Consider the following 19,025-nt stretch of genomic DNA (forward strand, 5'->3'; position numbering starts at 1 on the left):
CCCAGCAGACCTGGTCAGACTTCCGGCCTGCAGCTCTGTAAGGGGGGATGTTTGTGTTGTTCGAGGCCACTGATCCTGGTCGTCTGTGCCGGCAGCCGCAGGAGTCCAGGCCACCGTCCCCACGAGGTCCGTGTGCTGTGACGTCTGCCTGGGCATTCTGCACAGGGTCCTTATTTTCTCTTCCCCTCCCCTGCAAGGTCAGTCCCGGGAGCCCAGAAGGTGCTTGATGAGTGATCTGCAGCTGATTGAGCGAAGAAACGAGTGAGCCACGTCAGCTGGCGGCATTAGTGTGATACGTGTTGCTTTTCAAATGAAAGCTGTGTGCCCCTCGGTTGAGTAACTCTCGGAGCCAGGGTCCCCGCCCTTCTGTCCCCCTCGTGGTGGGTCCCGTGCCTGACAGCTGGCCAGAGCAGAGACTGCGCCCCGGGAGTGTAGTCCTGGGCCTGGAGGCCGGGCAGGCGTGCTGGCTCCAAGCTCCGTGCACTCCCATCATTCCTGCCTGCGGCACTCCTGCCCGTGTGTTCCTCTGCCTTGCAAGGAGCCCATCAGCATCTTTGGTTTTAAAAAAGAAAAGTTATTTCTGTCTTTCATCCCCATCAGTAATTTCTTCCCTCCTTGTGGTTCTGATCCCGCATTTGGCTCAGCAGCCTGGGCACAGCCTGAGCGGCGTCTGATTTAAAACCCGCGGAGATGGCAGGAGGCGGTGTGGGAGGGAAGCGTTTGGGTGCAGCGCTGGGGGGATTCGGAGCTGGACAGCCCGGCCACGTTGCCACCTGGGTGACTCTGAGCCCTCTAAACAGTGGGAAGGATGCTGCCGCGCAGGGCCAGTGTGGCCAGAGTGGACTTGAGGCTGCACGTTGCGGGAGCTCAGCAATCACAACCAGGATGACACGGACGTCCTGGGGACCCCCACCCCGTCCCAGAGCCCACTGCTGTGATTTTTGCCTCTTTGGGGTAAAGAGTCAAGAATGAGAGTTCAGAGAGGATGATGGATTTCAAGGGAGGGAAGAGGGGAAGATTCTCAGGGACTTCCCTTCACCCACATGCCTCTCTCTCCCTCCCTCCCTCTCTCTCTCTTTTTTTCAATCTCTGTCTTGGGTGAGACTGCAGACAAATCTCCAGAAAAAGGAAAAAAAAAAAAAAACGTAAAGGAATCTGCAGCTCCAGTACCCTCCGTTTTCTGTGCTGCGGAACCAGTGAGCACAGGTGTGTCCACTCGCGACCCCCACCCCGAGGCTCTGTGAGGCCAAAGTCAGGCAGCTGGACTGGGTTCTCTGTCCAGGCTCTCACAGGGCTCCCGTGGAGGGGTCTGAGGCCTGTGCTCTTGGCTGCAGGCTGGGGGAGGAGTCTGCCTCTGGGCACATTCAGGTTGTGGGCAGGATTTCGCTCCCTGAGTGTGTGGGACTGGCCTTGCCAGCTCTTCTAGTCTCTCCGACTTCCCCTTCTGCCACCCACCAGAGACAAGTACTTGCTTTCAAAGGAGTCATGAGATGAGGTTAGTTCGGTCCTACCTGATAATCCCCCTTTAGCCATCAACCCTGACATTACTGTGGGGGTGATGCCAGGGGGCAAAGGTCAAGGGGGGTATAGTCAGTTCTGCCTCCCTCGCCGGCCTCATGTGCTCCAGCACAGTCTGCATTCAGCCAGGTGTCTACAGCCCTCCTTGGGCTTGAAGCTTCCCTCCTGCCCCCTTCCATGGCCGAGCGGGGGTGGTGGGACAGTCCCCTACAATCCTCTTCGCAGGTCAGAGATCGTGTGCGGTAGTTGCTTGCCCTTGACTTCAGAGCCTGGTCACTTGTCATGCGGCAGCTCTTAAGCCATTGTGAAGAGGGAGCCAGGCCCGCCTGGGGGGACGGCACAGCCCCCAGGCATGGGCACAGCCAGTAGGGGTCAAGGTCCTGCCTTCCCACAGCCATCGAGGAGGCGGACAGCAGCCCTAAAATCGCGTTCGTCTCAGAACAGGGGTTTTCAGTGCAAAGGTGGTGGTGGTTTTTGATCTGGAAGAGCGTCTAGAAAACCTCTTCAGCTGCCCCACCCTTTCCTGGCCTCTGAATTTCAAGTCCAGCAGCCAGGGAGTCTCAGTATCCTTCCTCCTTTACTTCTCTGCGGGAACCGTTCTTACCGCCTGTCCCCCTCCGTCCCTGAAAGCGGAGACTCAGCTCCGAGGGCTTCCCTCTGGCCCGTCCCACTGGCAACCTGAGGCCTGCAGCTGGCTCTTCTCTCGTCTCTCCCCAGCCTCTGCCCTCAGCTGTCACGTGGACTCGCTCGCCAGGGCTCCCCCAAGTCTCTCCCCCAACCCCCAAATCTCATGATACTTGTGTACCTTTGCCAGCTGTCTCTGCCATGGGCACACGCTCCAGCGGCCCAACACTGAGTGCGTGCGCTAAGCCTTCCCTTAACTACGCTCTGCCTCAGTGTCTGCGCTTGTGAAATGGGCGTCCTACAGAATTTTTCTGTGGCTTGTCCTGAGCATTTTCCCATGGGATGTCAGGATGGCTGTGGTCACCGAGTGGGCTCTGTCAATCTGTAGCTAACATACGACATTTCGCCATCTCTGCTGGGACTTCCTCCTCCTTCCTCAGCCAGGTCAGATCTGACCTCAGCCTTCAGGGGCTCCCTATTCCCAGCAGGAGCCTTGGCAATAGCCACCGTTAGCTAAGGTCCTGCCATGTGGCAGAGAACACAGTAAAATAACCTGCCCAGGCTCCTGGGTCCATGTTCCTGTGTGTTCAGGGCTTTAGCTGATGTGACTCAGCTCTCTGCAGTCACCTTCTGAACTGTCCTGTTCAGAATTCGCCTGCATCAAAATTCTTCATGTGTGTTTTGTTTTGTTTTGTTTTGAGACAGGTTCTCACTCTGCCAGCCAGGCTGTGGTACGGTGATGTGATCTCAGCTCACTGTAGCCTCAAACTCCCAAGCTCAAGCGATCCTCCCACCTCAGCTTCCCAAGTAACTGGATTTATAGGCACATGCCACCATGCTGAGCTAATTTGTGTATTTTTTGTAGCGATGAGGTTTTGCCATGTTGGTCGGGCTGGTCTTGAACTCCTAGCCTCAAGCCATCTGCCCACCTTGGCCTCCCAAATTGCTGGGATTACAGGCATGAGCCACCACGCCCCGCCCTTCTTGTGTATTTTAAAACCTGCCCTGGAGGTCAGCAAGGGGTCTACACATCAGAAGGCCTTTCAGTCCCCTCTTCAGAACACATGGTATCATCTTCCCACTCTCCCGTGGCATCTGTGCTTATTGTCAATTTACAAAAGTAAATTTGGGACGTAGTACTTGGGGGAAAGCATGAAAAAGCTCAGTATATTGTCATCTGGGACACTTCAGAGGGCTTGGAGGAGCGGCTCCCAGCAAAGGCGGACGATCCAAGGCCGCCTGACCCGGAAGTGCTCTGTGCTCATTTGAAGTCAGCCTTAAGGTCCTTGGCCAAATCTCGGGGCCTCACTGTCTTTGTCGTGGACACAGGAGACATCTGACCCCTGCATATTCAGTGCCCTCTGTCTGGTCATTGTCACTGCCCTTTGACAAAAAGTAACCCAGAAATGTCTGCGGTGCGTGGCTCTTGTGGTGGGGGAGTGAGGGGAATGATTGGAAATGTGGAGGGGACGTTACTTGGTTGTCATGGTGAATACCAATGTTTAGAGATTGGAGCAGGGATACCCAAAGCTCTGCAGTGTCCAGGGCCATCCATTGGGAGAAATGGGCCACCAAGCCAGGACCTGAGATGACGTCTTGGGTGACAACAGGTTCCACCCAGCATGACAGACAGACTGAAAGATGGCACTCTTCCGGTTGCAAGAAATACGAAGCTTACCTGAGCTGAGTTGCATGAAGAAATGGACCTTGGTCTCAGGACGACAGGGCTTTTCCTGATTGTCGAGGGCAGAAGGCACAGCCCTGGCTCCTGAGGCCCTGGAAGCACATGGGTCCCTCCACTGGTGCTGTGTGGTAACAGCCTTATCGCCCCAGCTATGATGTCCTCAGTGCATACCGGGAGCAGACTGTCCACGTCTACTCCAGATTCCCAGGGGAAGTTCTGATGATTGGCCTGGCCTGGCATAGGCGCCATCTCATGGCCCAGCCCTCTGTAACCAGGGCGTGGGGTGAGGTGGTGCAGAGGTGGTCAGGGAGCAGGGCTTACTCTGCAGAGGGCAGGGGGATGTTTTCAGAGAGGCTTTTGTGGACCAGAACACTCAAGCTGGGTTCCTGGACAGACAACAGTAGCCAACGTGACTCGACGGCTTCCGTAGGCCGGATGCTGGGGAAAGGATTTATTTAGAAGTGTTCATTCATCTTGTCCTCACCGCAGCCCTGTAAACTCTGCTCTTGGCCCAGGGCACAGTTGAGAAAACTGAGGCTTGGAAGGAGGTTGTTTGCTGCCTGGGGTTGTGTAGCTAGCGAGAGATTTAAGCTCGAGCTTGTCTTGTCTGAAGATGGACTGTTGTGTATCCTTCCTGTCTCTGTCTGTCCACGTGTGTCTCACGAGCAGAGGGGACCATTGCCCATGGAATGTGGCTAGAGTGTAAAGAGGTCAGGGTGCTCACAGGACCCTGTCCTCACCTCTTACCTTCTATCTCTCTCTTTTTTTTGAGATTGAGTTTCACTTTGTCACCCAGGCTGAAATGTGGTGGCACGATCTCAGCTCACTGCAACCTCCGTCTCCCGGGTTCAGGCAATTCTCCTGCCTCAGCCTCCCAAGTAGCTGAGATTACAGGTGCCCACCACCACACCCAGCTAAATTTTGTATTTTTAATAGAGATGGGTTTTTGCCGTGTTGGCCAGGCTGGTCTTGAACTCCTGACCTCAGGTGATCTGCCCATCTCGGCCTCCCAAAGTGCTAGAATTACAGGCAGGAGCCACCACACCTGCCCCACCTTCTATCTCTTAGTTCCATAGCCTACCTCCTCCCAACCCATCCAAAAGATTAGCTTTTGGCCTTTCAGTGTCTTAGTAAATTTCTTTGAGAAAATTCCTCTTATTTCATTTTCCAGAAACAGTCAGAGCCCAGGATCAGAGGCCATTGGAATCTCCCCGGATGCCCTGTCTTGGCTTCCTTGCCAAGCTGTACGGCATCCTCTTTCCAGCGGCTCTGCTTAAAGGACTATTTTAAATGCTGACAGTCTGAAGCTTGTCATGCAATCTGTCACTGCCTCTCGTGAGTCCCAAAAGGTATATGAAATGGGATTTCTAGGTTTGGCCTTTTTTTTTTTTCCTTTCAGTGTAGATTTTTCTAGGCCATACTCAGAAAACAGCTTTCAGGCCCTGCACGCTCAAGGGCTGCGTGTGTGAGATGCCTGGACCAATGGCCCTCTCCTGGGACATGGGGTGAGTCACCTTACATCCAGAGGGATGTGTCAGGTTGACAAGTTCAAGAGCCTAAGGAATGTTTAGTCCCCATCGACCCACTTCACAGCTGAGAAGCAGAAGGCCCAGAGGGGCAAAGTGAGGAGGTCACAGCCAGCCACCGCCCCAGCCAGGGCTGTGTCCCCTGCCTCAGCAGTCCCTGGCAGGAGCTGTGATCATCCAACATCCTGGGCTCTATCTCCAACTTGCCACGCTCAGACCCAAGGAGATGGCGTGGCCAACGTGGAATGGGAGCAAAGGGTCCAAAGGTGTGTGACGTTTACCCATTGGCTCACTTTCTCCAGAGTTACTGAGTGCCCACTATGTACCAGGCTGTTGTGGGATCTGGAGAGCTAGCATTGCAGTGAAATGTGAGCCGGGGAAGGAACATTCCAGGCAGAGTTAAGCATGCACAAAGGCCCTGAGGCGTGAATGAGCTCGACCTGTTCAAGAGACAAGATGAGACTAACTTGGCTGAGGGGACCAGGAAGGGGAAGAGCGGTGGGAGATGAGCCAGGGAGCAGGCAGGGCCATGTGGCGTCCGGCTTGTGCCATAGGAGGCAGCTTGAACATGACTCTGGTTGCGTTTGGAAGCCGTTGGAAAATGTTAAGCGGCAGAGTTGAAAATCACCTGATTTACGTTTTTTTTTTTTTTTGGGACGGAGTCTCGCTCTGTCGCCCGGGCTGGAGTGCAGTGGCCGGATCTCAGCTCACTGCAAGCTCCACCTCCCGGGTTTACGCCATTCTCCTGCCTCAGCCTCCCGAGTAGCTGGGACTACAGGCGCCCGCCACCTCGCCCGGCTAATTTTTTGTATTTTTTAGTAGAGATGGGGTTTCACCGTGTTAGCCAGGAGGGTCTCGATCTCCTGACCTCGTGATCCGCCCGTCTCGGCCTCCCAAAGTGCTGGGATGACCGGCTTGAGCCCCCGCGCCCGGCCAATTTACGTTTTTTAAAAGCTCATTCTGTTGGCTCTCTAGAGTGTAAATCAGTGAAGGGGAGGGGCAAGCGTGGAAGCAGGGAGAGGGGAGGCTACTGCAACAGTCCAGGTGCAAGATCATGGTGGTTCAGACTAGAGTGGTAGTGACTGCTGGCCTCCATGTGTGTGGAGCCCTGCAAACATTACTGAGCCCCTGCTGTATCCCCTGCTGATCCCAGTGCTGACCAGGAGGAAGTCCTGGTTGGAAACTTGGTTTTGACGTCAAGAAGTTTCTCCACGGTTAAGGAAGCAGACAAATCAATACTTCCCTCTTGGATGGTTGGCTTCTCTGCTTCCTTTATCAGAGGCAGAGGGATCTCCTCTGAGACACATAAAGTGCATGCTGCTGTGCCATATTCTGGCCATGCTTAATGGGATCCATTTCTGTTGTCTAGTAGGTTGTTTTCTCCTTTTTTCCTAGAAAGTACAGCCATTCTCTCAGAGGAGGCTAAACTCAGCCTTTGCCTTGATTTTGTCTGATCTTCCCTCCTATACTTGCTAGGATGGTTTTGGTTGCTGGTGACAGAAACCCATCTCTGCCTAGGATGTACTGGCCCACAGGACTGAGAGGGCCATGGAGGTGTGTCTCAGTCAGCTTGCCCTCCGTGAAGCTGCAGTAACAAGCATTCCCCTTGGCTGGTCTGAGTGCAGCAGTGTTGACAGCTCATTGATCTCAACGAGTTACAGATTTTGTTTGTTCCTTCTCCGTTCTCAGTGCTTCACCTGACTAGCCTTCAAAAATAAAAAGTAAAAAATCCCCCAATCTCTGTGGTTTGGAACAACAAAGATTTCTTTCTCATTCACGCCTTATGCCCATCATACATCGACAGGTGGTGACTTGGGGACCCAGACCAATAGAACCACCAGCTTCTCAAATGTTTTGGTTGCCATGCCCGAGGGCAAAAAGACAATGCTGGTGGGTGGGGGTCTTGCATTTGGAATTAAAGTCTCCAGCCAGGAAATAACAAAAGTCACTTCCTCTTAAAATTCACTGGCCGAAATTAATTTCAAGGGCTTACTCAACCACAGGAGAGCCAAGAAGGTAGTGTCTGACCACATGCCCCCTGGTGGAAAGCCAGAAGTATTTGATTAGTAGCCTCAGTGACCACCACAAGCCACAATCTGGGGACTCCTGGCATCAAGGTCTTTTAGGCCCATCTCTCCCTGCCCCAGACCTTGAACTTGGTTCTGCCTTCCGCTGTGAGCTGGCTTCATCGCTGGACTCCCTCCCTCCCTGTGCTTTGAATGGTGGCCATAGCCCGTGTCCTTCTGTTGCATCTCTAAAAGGAAGCCAAGATCACCTTCCTCAGCAGTCAGACTACAGAACATCTCAGAAAAAGGCCACCTGGCCTTGCACGGGCCATGGGTCACTTACTGCTAATGACAGGGCCTAGGAGAGTCCAGCAGGATCCCTAGACCACACCCACGTGTACACCCCTGTGTACCAGGTGGACTTGTTGGCCTCCTGAGGGGCAGCCTCACCAGGACCTTCCCATGGTGAAGGGAAGCGGCTGTGTCCCCAGGAAAGCTATGCGGCCATGGCAGTTTCTTAGCCACATGGTACAGCAATGCAACTATTAAATGCATTACTGCATCATTAAAAAACAGAAAGCCAAGTTTTTTAATACCACCAAGGATATGCATTTGGTTTGTACAAGTGAGAAGCCGGGCATGGCTGTGTCCAGGGTTTCCAGCTGTGTCTCTAGGGCAGTCGCCCATCTCTCTGGGTCTCTCTGTCTCTGTTCCTGCCCTCCCTCCTCCCCCAGCCCTGTGTCATCCTGCACGTGGGCACCCCCCTCAGGCGGCTGGCCTCCCTCTGTGTCCTGAGGCGTGGGAACCCCAGCAGCAGGAGTAGGATGGCATTGTCCCCGCTGGGGTCCCAGGCCCCTACCCTGATCCTGTCACTCACTGGGATCAAAGGGACGTTCCAGCCGGACTCCTAGGGCAACTGCAGGAGCCCAGGGCTGGGCGGTTGGGTGGCGAGGGGCAGGGTGCCCTCACCTGACCACATGGCTGGAACTGAGAAAGGACTGGTCCCACAGAAGATAGGGAGGATGTGGCCAGCAGGGTGAGCAGGTACACACGAAGCCGAAGGTGCGGTCAGCTCTGAGGCAGCATTGACCTCAGGCCCCGGCACCTGGGAAGCTGGCCTCTCAGCAGCAGGGAACAGCCAGCATCCTTTGTTGTCATTGGCGCACAGGGAGGCTAGTGTGGCCCCTGACCTCCTGCTCCTCCCCTCGTCTGTCTCAGGGTGTTTTATTTGTGACCACGTTTTCACCGGGAGATCCAGGGAGCCTTGGGAAGGGGCAGCCCAGCAGCCCCTGCCTCTCAGCGCAGTGCACAGCAAGTCCCAGGGGGCCAAACCTGGACAAGCCATAACGTGTGCAACTGTAACACTGGGGACAGAGTCCCAAGGGCCGTCTAGCCCACCCCGCTCTTTCCAGTTCAGAAACCGAGGCTGCTGAGAGCATGTCCACAGGACGTGGCAGAGTCAAGAAGGCCACCTGGATTTACGCGGGTCACTCATTAGATGCTGCCTCCCAGGAACCCCATATGGGCGCTACCCCTGGAGGCTGCACTACAGTGGGCTCTGCTACCTCCTGGCTGGGGGACCTGAGGCAACTCACTCAAACTCTGAGCCTCCCCCTCCTCACCCGTAAACCAGACACAGCAACATCAGACAGGTGAAGCACACACACCTAGAATATGTGTGGGCCCTGGTGAGTGGATCACCAGCTATGGCCATTGGTTGCTGTCAGCACTGGTTGTGGAGGCACACATCTGGGGTCAGAGACCCACACTGCTGCTCATGGACTCCGTGACCTTGAGAGGCCACCTTGGGAGGCAGAGGTTTCTAAACTAATGTATGACCTTGACAGCATTAGTTAACATAACATAGCACTTTCAACATGCCACATGCCGTTCTAGTGCCTTACACGTATTGACTCCTCAGTCCTTCCCTTTGAGGAGGGGCTGTTACTAGCATCATCCTTTTAAAGATGACATGATGAGGACTTGCAGCCAGTAAGTGGTAGAGCTGGGCTCTGAATCGAGCCAGCCTGGCCTCGGAGCCCACATCCCCCATCATTGCACTCTGCTACTTCTGTAAACCAGGGACAGGAAATCTGCTTACTTTGGGATATTGTGTGAGGACCAAGTAAAGGTAAAGACTTACTTTTAGGCCGGGCACGGTGGCTCAAGCCTGTAATCCCAGCACTTTGGGAGGCCGAGATGGGCGGATCACGAGGTCAGGAGATCGAGACCATCCTGGTTAACACGGTGGAACCCCGTCTCTACTAAAAAAATACAAAAATCTAGCCGGGCGAGGTGGCGGGTGCCTGTAGTCCCAGCTACTGTGGAGGCTGAGGCAGGAGAATGGCGTAAACCCGGCAGGCGGAGCTTCCAGTGAGCTGTGATCCGGCCACTGCACTCCAGCCTGGGCGACAGAGCGAGACTCCATCTCAAAAAAAAAAAAAAAAAAAGACTTACTTTTAATGAAATGAGATAATTTAGCAGAGCATTCCACACTTGACAGTACATAAATATGTCTTCTGCTGCAGTGATGATGATAATGACTACAGTGATAATGACGATGATGATGATGGTGAAGAGGATGATTGTGGTGGTCATTGTGGTTGATGATGGTGGTGATGACAATAGTGATGATGGTGGTGAAGAAGATGATGGTGCTGATGATGGTGATGGGGGTCGTGATGATGATTAGTGGTGATGATGATATGTTGTTGGTGATGGTGTTGGCGATGATGGTGAAGAAGATGGTGGTGGTAATGTTGGTGATGATGGTGAAGAAGATGGTGGTGGTGGTAATGGTGATGATGATGATAGGGGTGATGATGATGGTGGTGATGATGGCAGTAATTATGATGGTGATGATGTTGGTGATGATGGCAGTAATTATGATGGTGATGATGTTGGTGATGATGGTGGAGATGATGCTGGTAATGGTGGTGATGATGGTGGTGATGGTGGTGGAGATGATGATGGTGGTGATGGTGGTGGTGATGATGGGTGGGGGTTATGGTGCTGATGATGTGATGGTGGTGATGATGGATGGAGGTATGGTGGTGATGGTGGTGATGGTGGTGATGCTGGTGATAATGGTGGTGATGATGGATGGGAGTAATGGTAGTGATGATGGATGGTGGTGATGATGATGATGGGAGTAGTGATGGTGGTGATAGTGGTGACAGTGATAATAATCTTGTCCCTTAGGATACCTTTCCTGTCCCTTAGGCCCATATCCCAGAGCCCAAGTATAACTGTCTCTGGGAACCAGGAGACAGGGAAGGCCTGTGTGGTGGGATTCTTGTATGAAGCAGTCAGAAGTAATGTCCTTTTAAGGGTTCCTTTTTCTGGCTGAGTGCGTTGGCTCATGCCTGTAATCCTAACATTTTGGGAGGCCGAGACGGGCAGATCATGAGGTCAGGAGATCAAGACCATCCTGGCTAACACGGTGAAACCCCGTCTCTACTAAAAATACAAAAAAATTAGCCAGGCGTGGTGGCGGGAGCCTGTAGTCCGAGCTACTCGGGAGGCTGAGGCAGGAGAATGGCGTGAACCTGGGAGGCAGAGCTTGCAGTGAGCCGAGATTGTGCCACTGCACTCCAGCCTGGGCGACAGAGCGAGACTCCATCTCAAAAAAAAGAAAAAAAAGTTCCCCTTTCTTACAATTTTGATACCAGAGGGGAATTTACTGTTCTTAATATCCTTACTGAGGCAAATGTAAAACTTGGTGAATGTTTTGTTAGTCTACACCCTTCTTCTCTTTGTTTCAAGTTTTGTTGGTCCATGAAACTCCAGTCTGGGACACACTGGCTACCTTACCTAGCTTAGAAATGGTTCCTTTACTGAAATAGTCTTTTCTTCTGGTAAACACACACACACGCGCGTACACACACACGTGTACAGTACACACACAGGCATACACACACACGCATGCATGCACACAGATGTGTACACACACACACGCACACATTCCACTATACACTCTCCTCTCTGCTTCTGGCCCCTGGCCTCTGAGCTCAGCCAGGATCCTGCACCAATCAGCTGGTAGTGCCCAGCAGTTCCCTAGACAACCGGCGCAGAGCTGCCATGTGGAGGTGTAAGGAGCAGAGGCAATTAACAGTAATAATAACAATTAGCAGCCAGTTCCTGTGGCCCTTCATTGGCATTGTGAGCTACTCCGCTTAAACCCATGGAAAGGTTCAAGTCTCACTTGTCCCTGCACATGCATGGCCCAACATAAATGTCACAGGGATTGCCTGACCGTGTGCTCCTACCTCACAGTTACCCACATGCTGGGCCCCTCATGCAGCCTGTGGAGCCTCAGCACCCTGGGACTCCTCCTTCACCCCATCCCCGGGATCCTGAGCACAAAAAGCAGAGCCTGAGGCTTTGCCCTGCTGAATTCTTCCAATCCCTGCACACAGGGCACGGGCCTGGCTGCCAGGCAGACTTCATAAATGATGATTGGAATTGGACCTGTGCAAGACGCTGGATGCCAGGGAAGAGGAGGACACAGGTGTCCTCCTGCACCTGGGCATATTTGTTGCAGATGCCAAGCACAGGGGAGGTGTGTGCAGCTTGGCTGGACTGGTGCACGCTTGGTGAGGGCCCTGTGCACTCTGACCAATCTGATGGTATATACTGTGTTTTTATCTGGTAATTGTGCAATGCGTCTTTTTGGTAGTACTAGCAGGGCTCCCACGGCACTGAGCAAGGCTTTGAGGAGTGGCATTCAACGGAGTGAGGGCAGAGGGTGTCCCTGGCTGCACTGGAGGTGCTGCAGAGCGGAGTGTGCCCCACTCCCTGGGTGGTCATGGTAGTTAAACTGTTGAATACTTAAGCGACACTTTATAGCAGGGCCTGGTACACAGTAAGTGCTCAATAAACGTCAGTGATGATGTGGAGATGGTGATGATGTGGCTGTTTGGGGAATCCTGTTGTGTTTTGGAGGAGGCTCAGGTGTTTGTGGGGAGCAGTGTGGAAGGGGTGGGGACAGCTGGGAGCTTCCATGGGGAGGACCCGTCTGTCCCGCACAGGCAGGGCGCTGCTAAGGCAGCGTTAGCGGCTGCATCAGATTAATCCAAGGTTGCAGCCTAATGTGATAGAAATGCAACACTTGCTTATGTAAGAGTCCAGGGCACAGAGACCCAGCTGTTGACCCCAGGGTCTCAGAGGCCTGAGCGTTGAGCCGGCAGAAGCTGGAAGAGAGAGTTGGGAGAGAACACTGGCTTCTCAAAAGCCTAAGCTTGGCCGGGCGCGGCGGCTCAAGCCTGTAATCCCAGCACTTTGGGAGGCCGAGATGGGCGTATCACGAGGTCAGGAGATCGAGACCATCCTGGCTAACCCGGTGAAACCCCGTCTCTACTAAAAATACAAAAAAAAACTAGCGGGGCGAGGTGGCGGGCGCCTGTAGTCCCAACTACTCGGGAGGCTGAGGCAGGAGAATGGCGTGAACTCGGGAGGCGGAGCTTGCAGTGAGCTGAGATCCGGCCACTGCACTCCAGCCTGGGCGACAGAGCAAGACTCCACCTCAAAAAAAACAAAAAACAAAAAACAAAAAACAAAAGCCTAAGCTTGGAAGGGACCCTCCCACCCTGTTTGTGCTCACATCTCAGTGGTGAGAACTAGTCACGTGGCCACATCTGGGTGCAAGGGAGGCTGGGAAGTGGAGTCCTGGGCTCAACACCTGCCTCCTTTCCTGCCCCCAGGGGCAATACCACACTGCTGGAAAAGGGAAAGGGTTCTTGGAATGTGTGCCTTTGGTGAACAGCTGGCTGCCTCTGGGCACATGAAAGGTGTGGAGACCTTTCTCAGTTCCCTCACTTTACTTTTGAACTGCAAATATGCATTTTGGGGTTTGAGCAGAAAAAAAACATGCTTTTGCCTCAGAATTTGGGATGGAGGAGGCTAACAACAGAGAAGGTTGTTTACAGAGTTTAAATTAAACTTTGGGCCATTTTCCTGAAGTCAGTTGCACAATTTCTGTGGATGTTTTGCAGGGTTTAGGTAGGAGATCGTGCAGGAAATCCTGTTTGGGAGGAAAGTAAACAGGAACTCGTGAGCTGCTATGTTTTATGTCTTTCTGTTGTGGGTTTTGTTTTGTTTTTTTTTCTCCCTCTGACGCTGAACTATCCATTAAATCTAATTACACCACTCATATCATTTCCCATGAAATTTATGTCTCAATCTGCTGAGTAAGGGGAACAAGTAGAGGACTTAATTAGAAACGTTAATCATGTGGGTTTGGTGCTTTTTTTTTTTTTTTTTAGGAGAGAGGAACTATAATCAGGAAAATGACAATAAATGTTCTTTCTTTCCTGAAAGGCAGTTGTCTGCAGGTTTTCTGTTTTGCTGGAAGCCTTACCACAGCAGAATGCTGTTCTAGTGGATTCCATGCGCTGAGTGGGCTGCCCTGTCGTGGCCTGAGCTGGCCTGGCCCTCTCGTCTTCAGAGGCTGCTTCCTCCTGCCTCCTCTGTGAGATGAGGCCTGTGGGACTCTGCCTCCCTTAGGGAGTGGTGCTCCTGACTCTTCAGTGGTCAGCATTGGGGTGCACATGCATTCTCCAAGTTTCTCAAAGTCAGGCCCCAGAACCAGGCCTCATTTTCCTCCAGACTCTTCCCCAGGACAGGGCATCTCACATTTTGGGGAGTCGGTGAGAGGGCCCACCAGCCTTGTGTGCTGTGGCTTCAGAGTTCCGGGACCATGACTTTTCTGAATGGTGTTTCTCTTCCCTCTCTGTACAGAAACCCGTGCTGACCGCAGCAAGAAGCTTTTCAGGCACTACACCGTGGGCTCCTATGACAGCTTCGACACTTCCAGGTAAGACGCGCTGCTTTCCCTTCCAGGACCCTCTGGTCAAAGCTGTTCGTCTGTACTGCAAACACGCTAGACCACCTTACATGCAGCTTTCAGGCCTCTCGTGTCTGCCTCCTGCTGTGTGTTACCAGGCTAGGACTGTGGAAGCCACCGTCTCCTGGAGCCCCTGCCTGAGAGGTGTACTTGGTGCCACCTTCGGTTTGTGTCCAGCCAGAGCACACCTGTGTGGTGGCCCCAGAGAGAGGGCTGGCTGGCATTGTTTTCGCAAAAGCACGCAAATGTCAAGGATGAAGGCAGTGGGCCACAGGAGCCTCGAGGCAGTACCGGGGTAGCGGCATCCCCCAGGGGAGTATTTCGGATGCCTCAGGCCTGGGTTCCTGCCTCCTCTGCGGTCCTCAGGTTCTCATCCATTCCTGCCACTTCTGCTTAGGTGGAATGGCTGTGAGGGAAGGAGGCAGGCAGGCCGCCAGTCAGCCAGATCTTCTCAGCACAGCAGGTTTGGGTCCGTCTGATGTGTGGAAAGAGCCCTGCCTCATTGACAATGTGACTGGCACAGGCACATGGTTGGATTTTTCTGCAGAAACCACACCTGTGTGGCACCAGCTGTGGGGACGTCCTTGGGTCTCTGTGCCCCTCTGCCTGTAGGGGAGGTTGAGGCTGGGGGGTGTCCTGCTGGCCCCGAGTGTGGGAACAGACCCCTCCATGTGGGGAGCCCCAGAGAGAGCGTTCTTACTGGATGTTGAAGCTCAACAGGTGCCAGTGTGTGAGGTAGAAAAGAGAAGGAGGTGCAGACACAGGCCCCGGGGACGTGAGGGTCCTGCTCCAAACCCTCCTGGCTGAGGAGCCTCTTCTCAGAAGCTGACCACACCTGTCTCCTCCGGAGGTGGGAGGGTCCTACCCTGAGTTCTTCCCCAACCTCAAGGACATCTGTGATGAGCAGCCCAGACCCCTGCCCTCGACTCTTACCTGCCTGTGGAGGGATCCAACTGGGTTGGCTGATTGGTTTGTTTTTGTCTGTCTGTTTTGATTGAGGTAAAATGTACATAACCTAAAACTTACAATTTAAAGTGTACAATAAGGTAGCAGTTAGTATGTTTACAGTATTATGCAACCATCACCACTGTCTGCTTCCAAAACATTTTGTCACCCATTAGCAGTCACTCCCACTCCCATTGCCCCTCCCCAGCCCCTGGCACCCACCCACCTGCTTCTGTCTCCGGGCTCTGCCTGCCTCGGTGCTGTGCGTAGATGGAATCAGCTGCTACATGATCTTTCATGTCTGGCCTCTTCCACGCTGCATCATGTTTTCAAAGTCCATCCACATGGTGGCATGGATCAGTACTTCATTCCTTCCCTGCCCCTAATTTTTTCTTATTGTGGTAAAATACATGTAATATAAAGTTTTCTATTCTGACCATTTGTTAGGGAATCACTAGTTTAGTGCTATTAAGAACATTCACAGCTTTGTGTAGCCAACACCACCATCCAGCTCCAGAGCTCTTTTGTCTTGCAAAGTTGAAACTCTGTCTGCATTAATGGAAACTCCCGACTCCACCTCCCTCAAACTCCAGCCCCCCACCTGTCTACTTTCTGTCTCTATGAATTTGATGACTCTAGGAACCTCAGATGAGTGGAATCCTGACGTATTCATCTTTCTGTGACTGGCTTCTTTCACTGAGCATAATATCTTCAAGGTTCATTCTTGTTGTAGCATGTCTGGATTTTCTTCCTTTTTTTTAGGGTTGAATAATGTTTCATTGTATGGATGGACCACATTTTGCTCATCTCTTCATCTGTCAGTGAGCACAGGTTGTTTCCACCTTTTGGCTGTTGTGAATGGTATTGATTGCCATTGATATTTGCATGCAAGTATGTGCATGTACTTAGGAGCGGAATTGCTCATTGGACTCAGTTATAATGCTGACCTGTACCAGCTGCTTCTCTCGTAAATGAGGTGTGCTATAAAAGGAATGCTACAGCCAGGAGAGGAGCTGGTACCCCTCCAGGGAATGTCACAGACTTTCCAGGTCTTGCTACACTTGCCCACTTTTTTACGTTGAAGCCCAGGTGTGATCCATGGCCTGGTCACAAACACAGCCCTAAAAGGCAGCTCAGGGGCTGACCCCAGTTTCTCCTGATGAGCCTTTATTTGGGACAGATGAATTGTTTCTGCAGCAGTAGCAGAAGGCTGCCTGTGGAAGAGGACCCTGGGCAGGTGGTCATAGTCAGTGGGCCTATCACACTATGATAGGATCTGTGATAGCAAGCAGAGTCTGCACAATGGTCCCTAGTACCTGAGGCTCCCCACAGAGGAGCAGAGGAAGGACCTGCCTGGGAAGAGAAACATCTGTAGGCCAAGCTGCCTGGGGTCACATAGCAAAGGTGTGACACATGGCTAACAGCAGGGCCAGAAAGCACCAGGGACATGGGCTGGAGTTCAGCCAAGAGAAGACTTGCAGAACTATTGTGGCTGTTCAGCCTGCCTCAGGAGATAGTGAGCTCCCCATACTAGAAGGAGCCAAGCAGGGCTGGGGATTCTCTTGCCAGAATGTCACAGAAGATTGGACTGGATGACCTCCAAGATCCCCACCAACTCACATCCCTGTTTTGGTGTCCAGACAAGGACTTCTGTTTTACATGCGTACCGAACACCTGCTCTGCCAGGTCCTGGGACCTCACCTCAGAGGAGGAACATGCAGACCACACTGGGGTCAACTAGTAGCTTAAGCAAATGGTGAAAAGCTTCAGCCTTGACCAGAGTGAGGAGTCAGCTCCAGCACTCCCATGGTGAGGGATCAGACAAGCTGTGGGTCTCGTGTGACCCTGTATTTCATTGGAAGAAACAAGAGTCATAATAGCACTGCTTATCCACCCCTCCCATGCGCCACCCACCCTGCATGGAGCATAGCCCTGTTCATAGCTGAGCCTCCCAGTGAGCTGGTGACGCAAGTGTTACATTCCACCTGCTAGAGGGACACTGATGGAGGGGAAAGGAAGGCCAAGTCAATGAGCATCTGAGCCTGAATATGAGGCCTGATCTGTGGGCAGTAGAGCCCTGGCACTTGGGTCCTGCCTTCCTGTGGTGAGGATGGTACTGCCCAAAGCCATCCTGGGTTGAGGGAAACTGACGAGGAGGAGGGCCAGTGTTTTTTGTGGTGACAGAGTCAGCACCTCCTAAAGCATTATTGGGAGAGATGCGCATAGATGGAATCAGCCACTATGTGGTCTTTTGTGTCTGGCTTCTTCCACTCTGCATCATGTTTTCAAAGTGCCTCCTCACAGTGACACACACCAGTACTTCATTCCTTCCCCACCCCCCAATTTTTTCTTATTGTGGTAAAATACACATAATATAAACTTTCTTATTCTGACCGTTTTTACGTGAATCACTAGTTTAGTGGAATTAAGACATTCACTGTGTTGTGCAAGCAACACCACCATCCAGCTCCAGGGCTCTTCATCTTGCAAAGTTGGAACTCTATCTGCATTAACGCAAACTCCCCGCCCCGCCTCCCTCAGACTCTGGCCCCCACCTGTCTACTTTCTGTCTCTATGAATTTGATGACTCTAGGAACTTCAGATGAGTGGAATCCTGATGTATATAGGATGATGGTATTACCTTTGTTAATCCCTGACTGTCTGAGCTGGTTCATAACAGGTGCAGGGTTAGCCTGAGGGAGCCCAACCTGCTCAGGACCAGCAGAACTGGCCTTGACCAGACTGTGAACCTGTGAGCATGGCAGGGTGGATGGGGGACAGGCAGTGCTGACAGAGGGTGGGTAGTACAGATGGAGGGTGGGCAGTGTAGGCAGAGAGCGGGCAGTGTGGAAGGAGAGCGGGTGGCATGGAAGGAGGGCCAGCAGCCTGGAAGCTTGTGGACAGAGATGAGTAGGTCTTGTGCACCCCTGTGACCCTGGAATGGCGTAGCTCTGGAGTGGGTGTGGAGTGAGAGGCTGACTGCCAGCTTCTCCAGTGGAGCAGGAGGAGCATCTGGAGGTCATGGTCACCAGGGCATGGGTGTAGAACAGCCTGTAGCTCCCAAACGCTTGTCAGCATTCATGTTGCAACTAGACTAATGAGCAGCAGAAACCTGGGTGCGGTGCCAGCCCCGTGGGCCAATTATCCAGAGTCGGCTGTGGGGTCGCAATCTGGGCAGACGGCACGGGGCTGAGGCCACCCCACTGCCGATGCAAGTGTAATGAGAGAAAATGCCATGGGAAGTGAGACTCAGTGGAGACATTTTCTGAATCAGTCAGGAGGTTTCTCCCCTTCCCACCTCCTCTTATGTCAAAAACTGCTCAGAGTCTCAGAGCTGGAGAGCCAAATGTTAAAACACACCAGTTCATTAGGGAACATACTCAGCTGTTCCAGCCAGTTCCCTCCCTGGGATTCCCCTCCACTCACCCGGAAAACAGTGAGAGAAGGATCTAGAAATGGCCACATTAATTAAAGTCAAACAACAGAGTCTCTAAGGGTCATTTCTACTCAGGACTTTACAGATATTTCAATGTCATTTTTAAAAATCATGTCTCCACTCAGGGAATGGGAATCTTAAGTTCCCACTCCTCTTTAACTGAATACCCAGCCTCATCATGGGATACCCAGGAGAAGTCTACCTGGTGGGATGGGGGAGAACTCAGGATCTCGCTCTAGGCTGAACAGACTCCATTTATTCATTTATACATCCATCCTTCCAACCGTCCACTCACTCAGCCATTTATCTTTCTATCACTCATCCATCCACCTATTCACCTATCCACCCAGTCACCTGTCCACCTGTCCATCTGTCCACACATCCATCTATCCATCCATCCATCTATGAATCCATCCATATGTATGTCTTTATCCATCCACAC

The 19,025-nt window shown here is 52.6% G+C and overlaps 1 protein-coding gene across 5 annotated transcripts in view; it reads left to right on the forward strand.

Annotated features, from left to right (window-relative positions):
* SHANK2 (SH3 and multiple ankyrin repeat domains 2) overlaps positions 1-19,025 on the forward strand; it is a 672,941-nt gene that overhangs the window by 429,726 nt on the left and 224,190 nt on the right. For all 5 annotated transcript variants that reach the window (XM_033203947.1, XM_033203946.1, XM_033203948.1 and 2 more), the window contains one exon: positions 14,097-14,172. In XM_033203947.1, coding sequence (XP_033059838.1) covers positions 14,097-14,172 — 76 coding nt within the window. The remainder of the gene's footprint in view (positions 1-14,096; positions 14,173-19,025) is intronic.

The sequence above is a fragment of the Trachypithecus francoisi genome, unplaced genomic scaffold (genome assembly GCF_009764315.1).
Source record: "Trachypithecus francoisi isolate TF-2019V2 unplaced genomic scaffold, Tfra_2.0 Lachesis_group8, whole genome shotgun sequence".
In the NCBI taxonomy this organism is placed as follows: Eukaryota; Metazoa; Chordata; class Mammalia; order Primates; family Cercopithecidae; genus Trachypithecus; species Trachypithecus francoisi.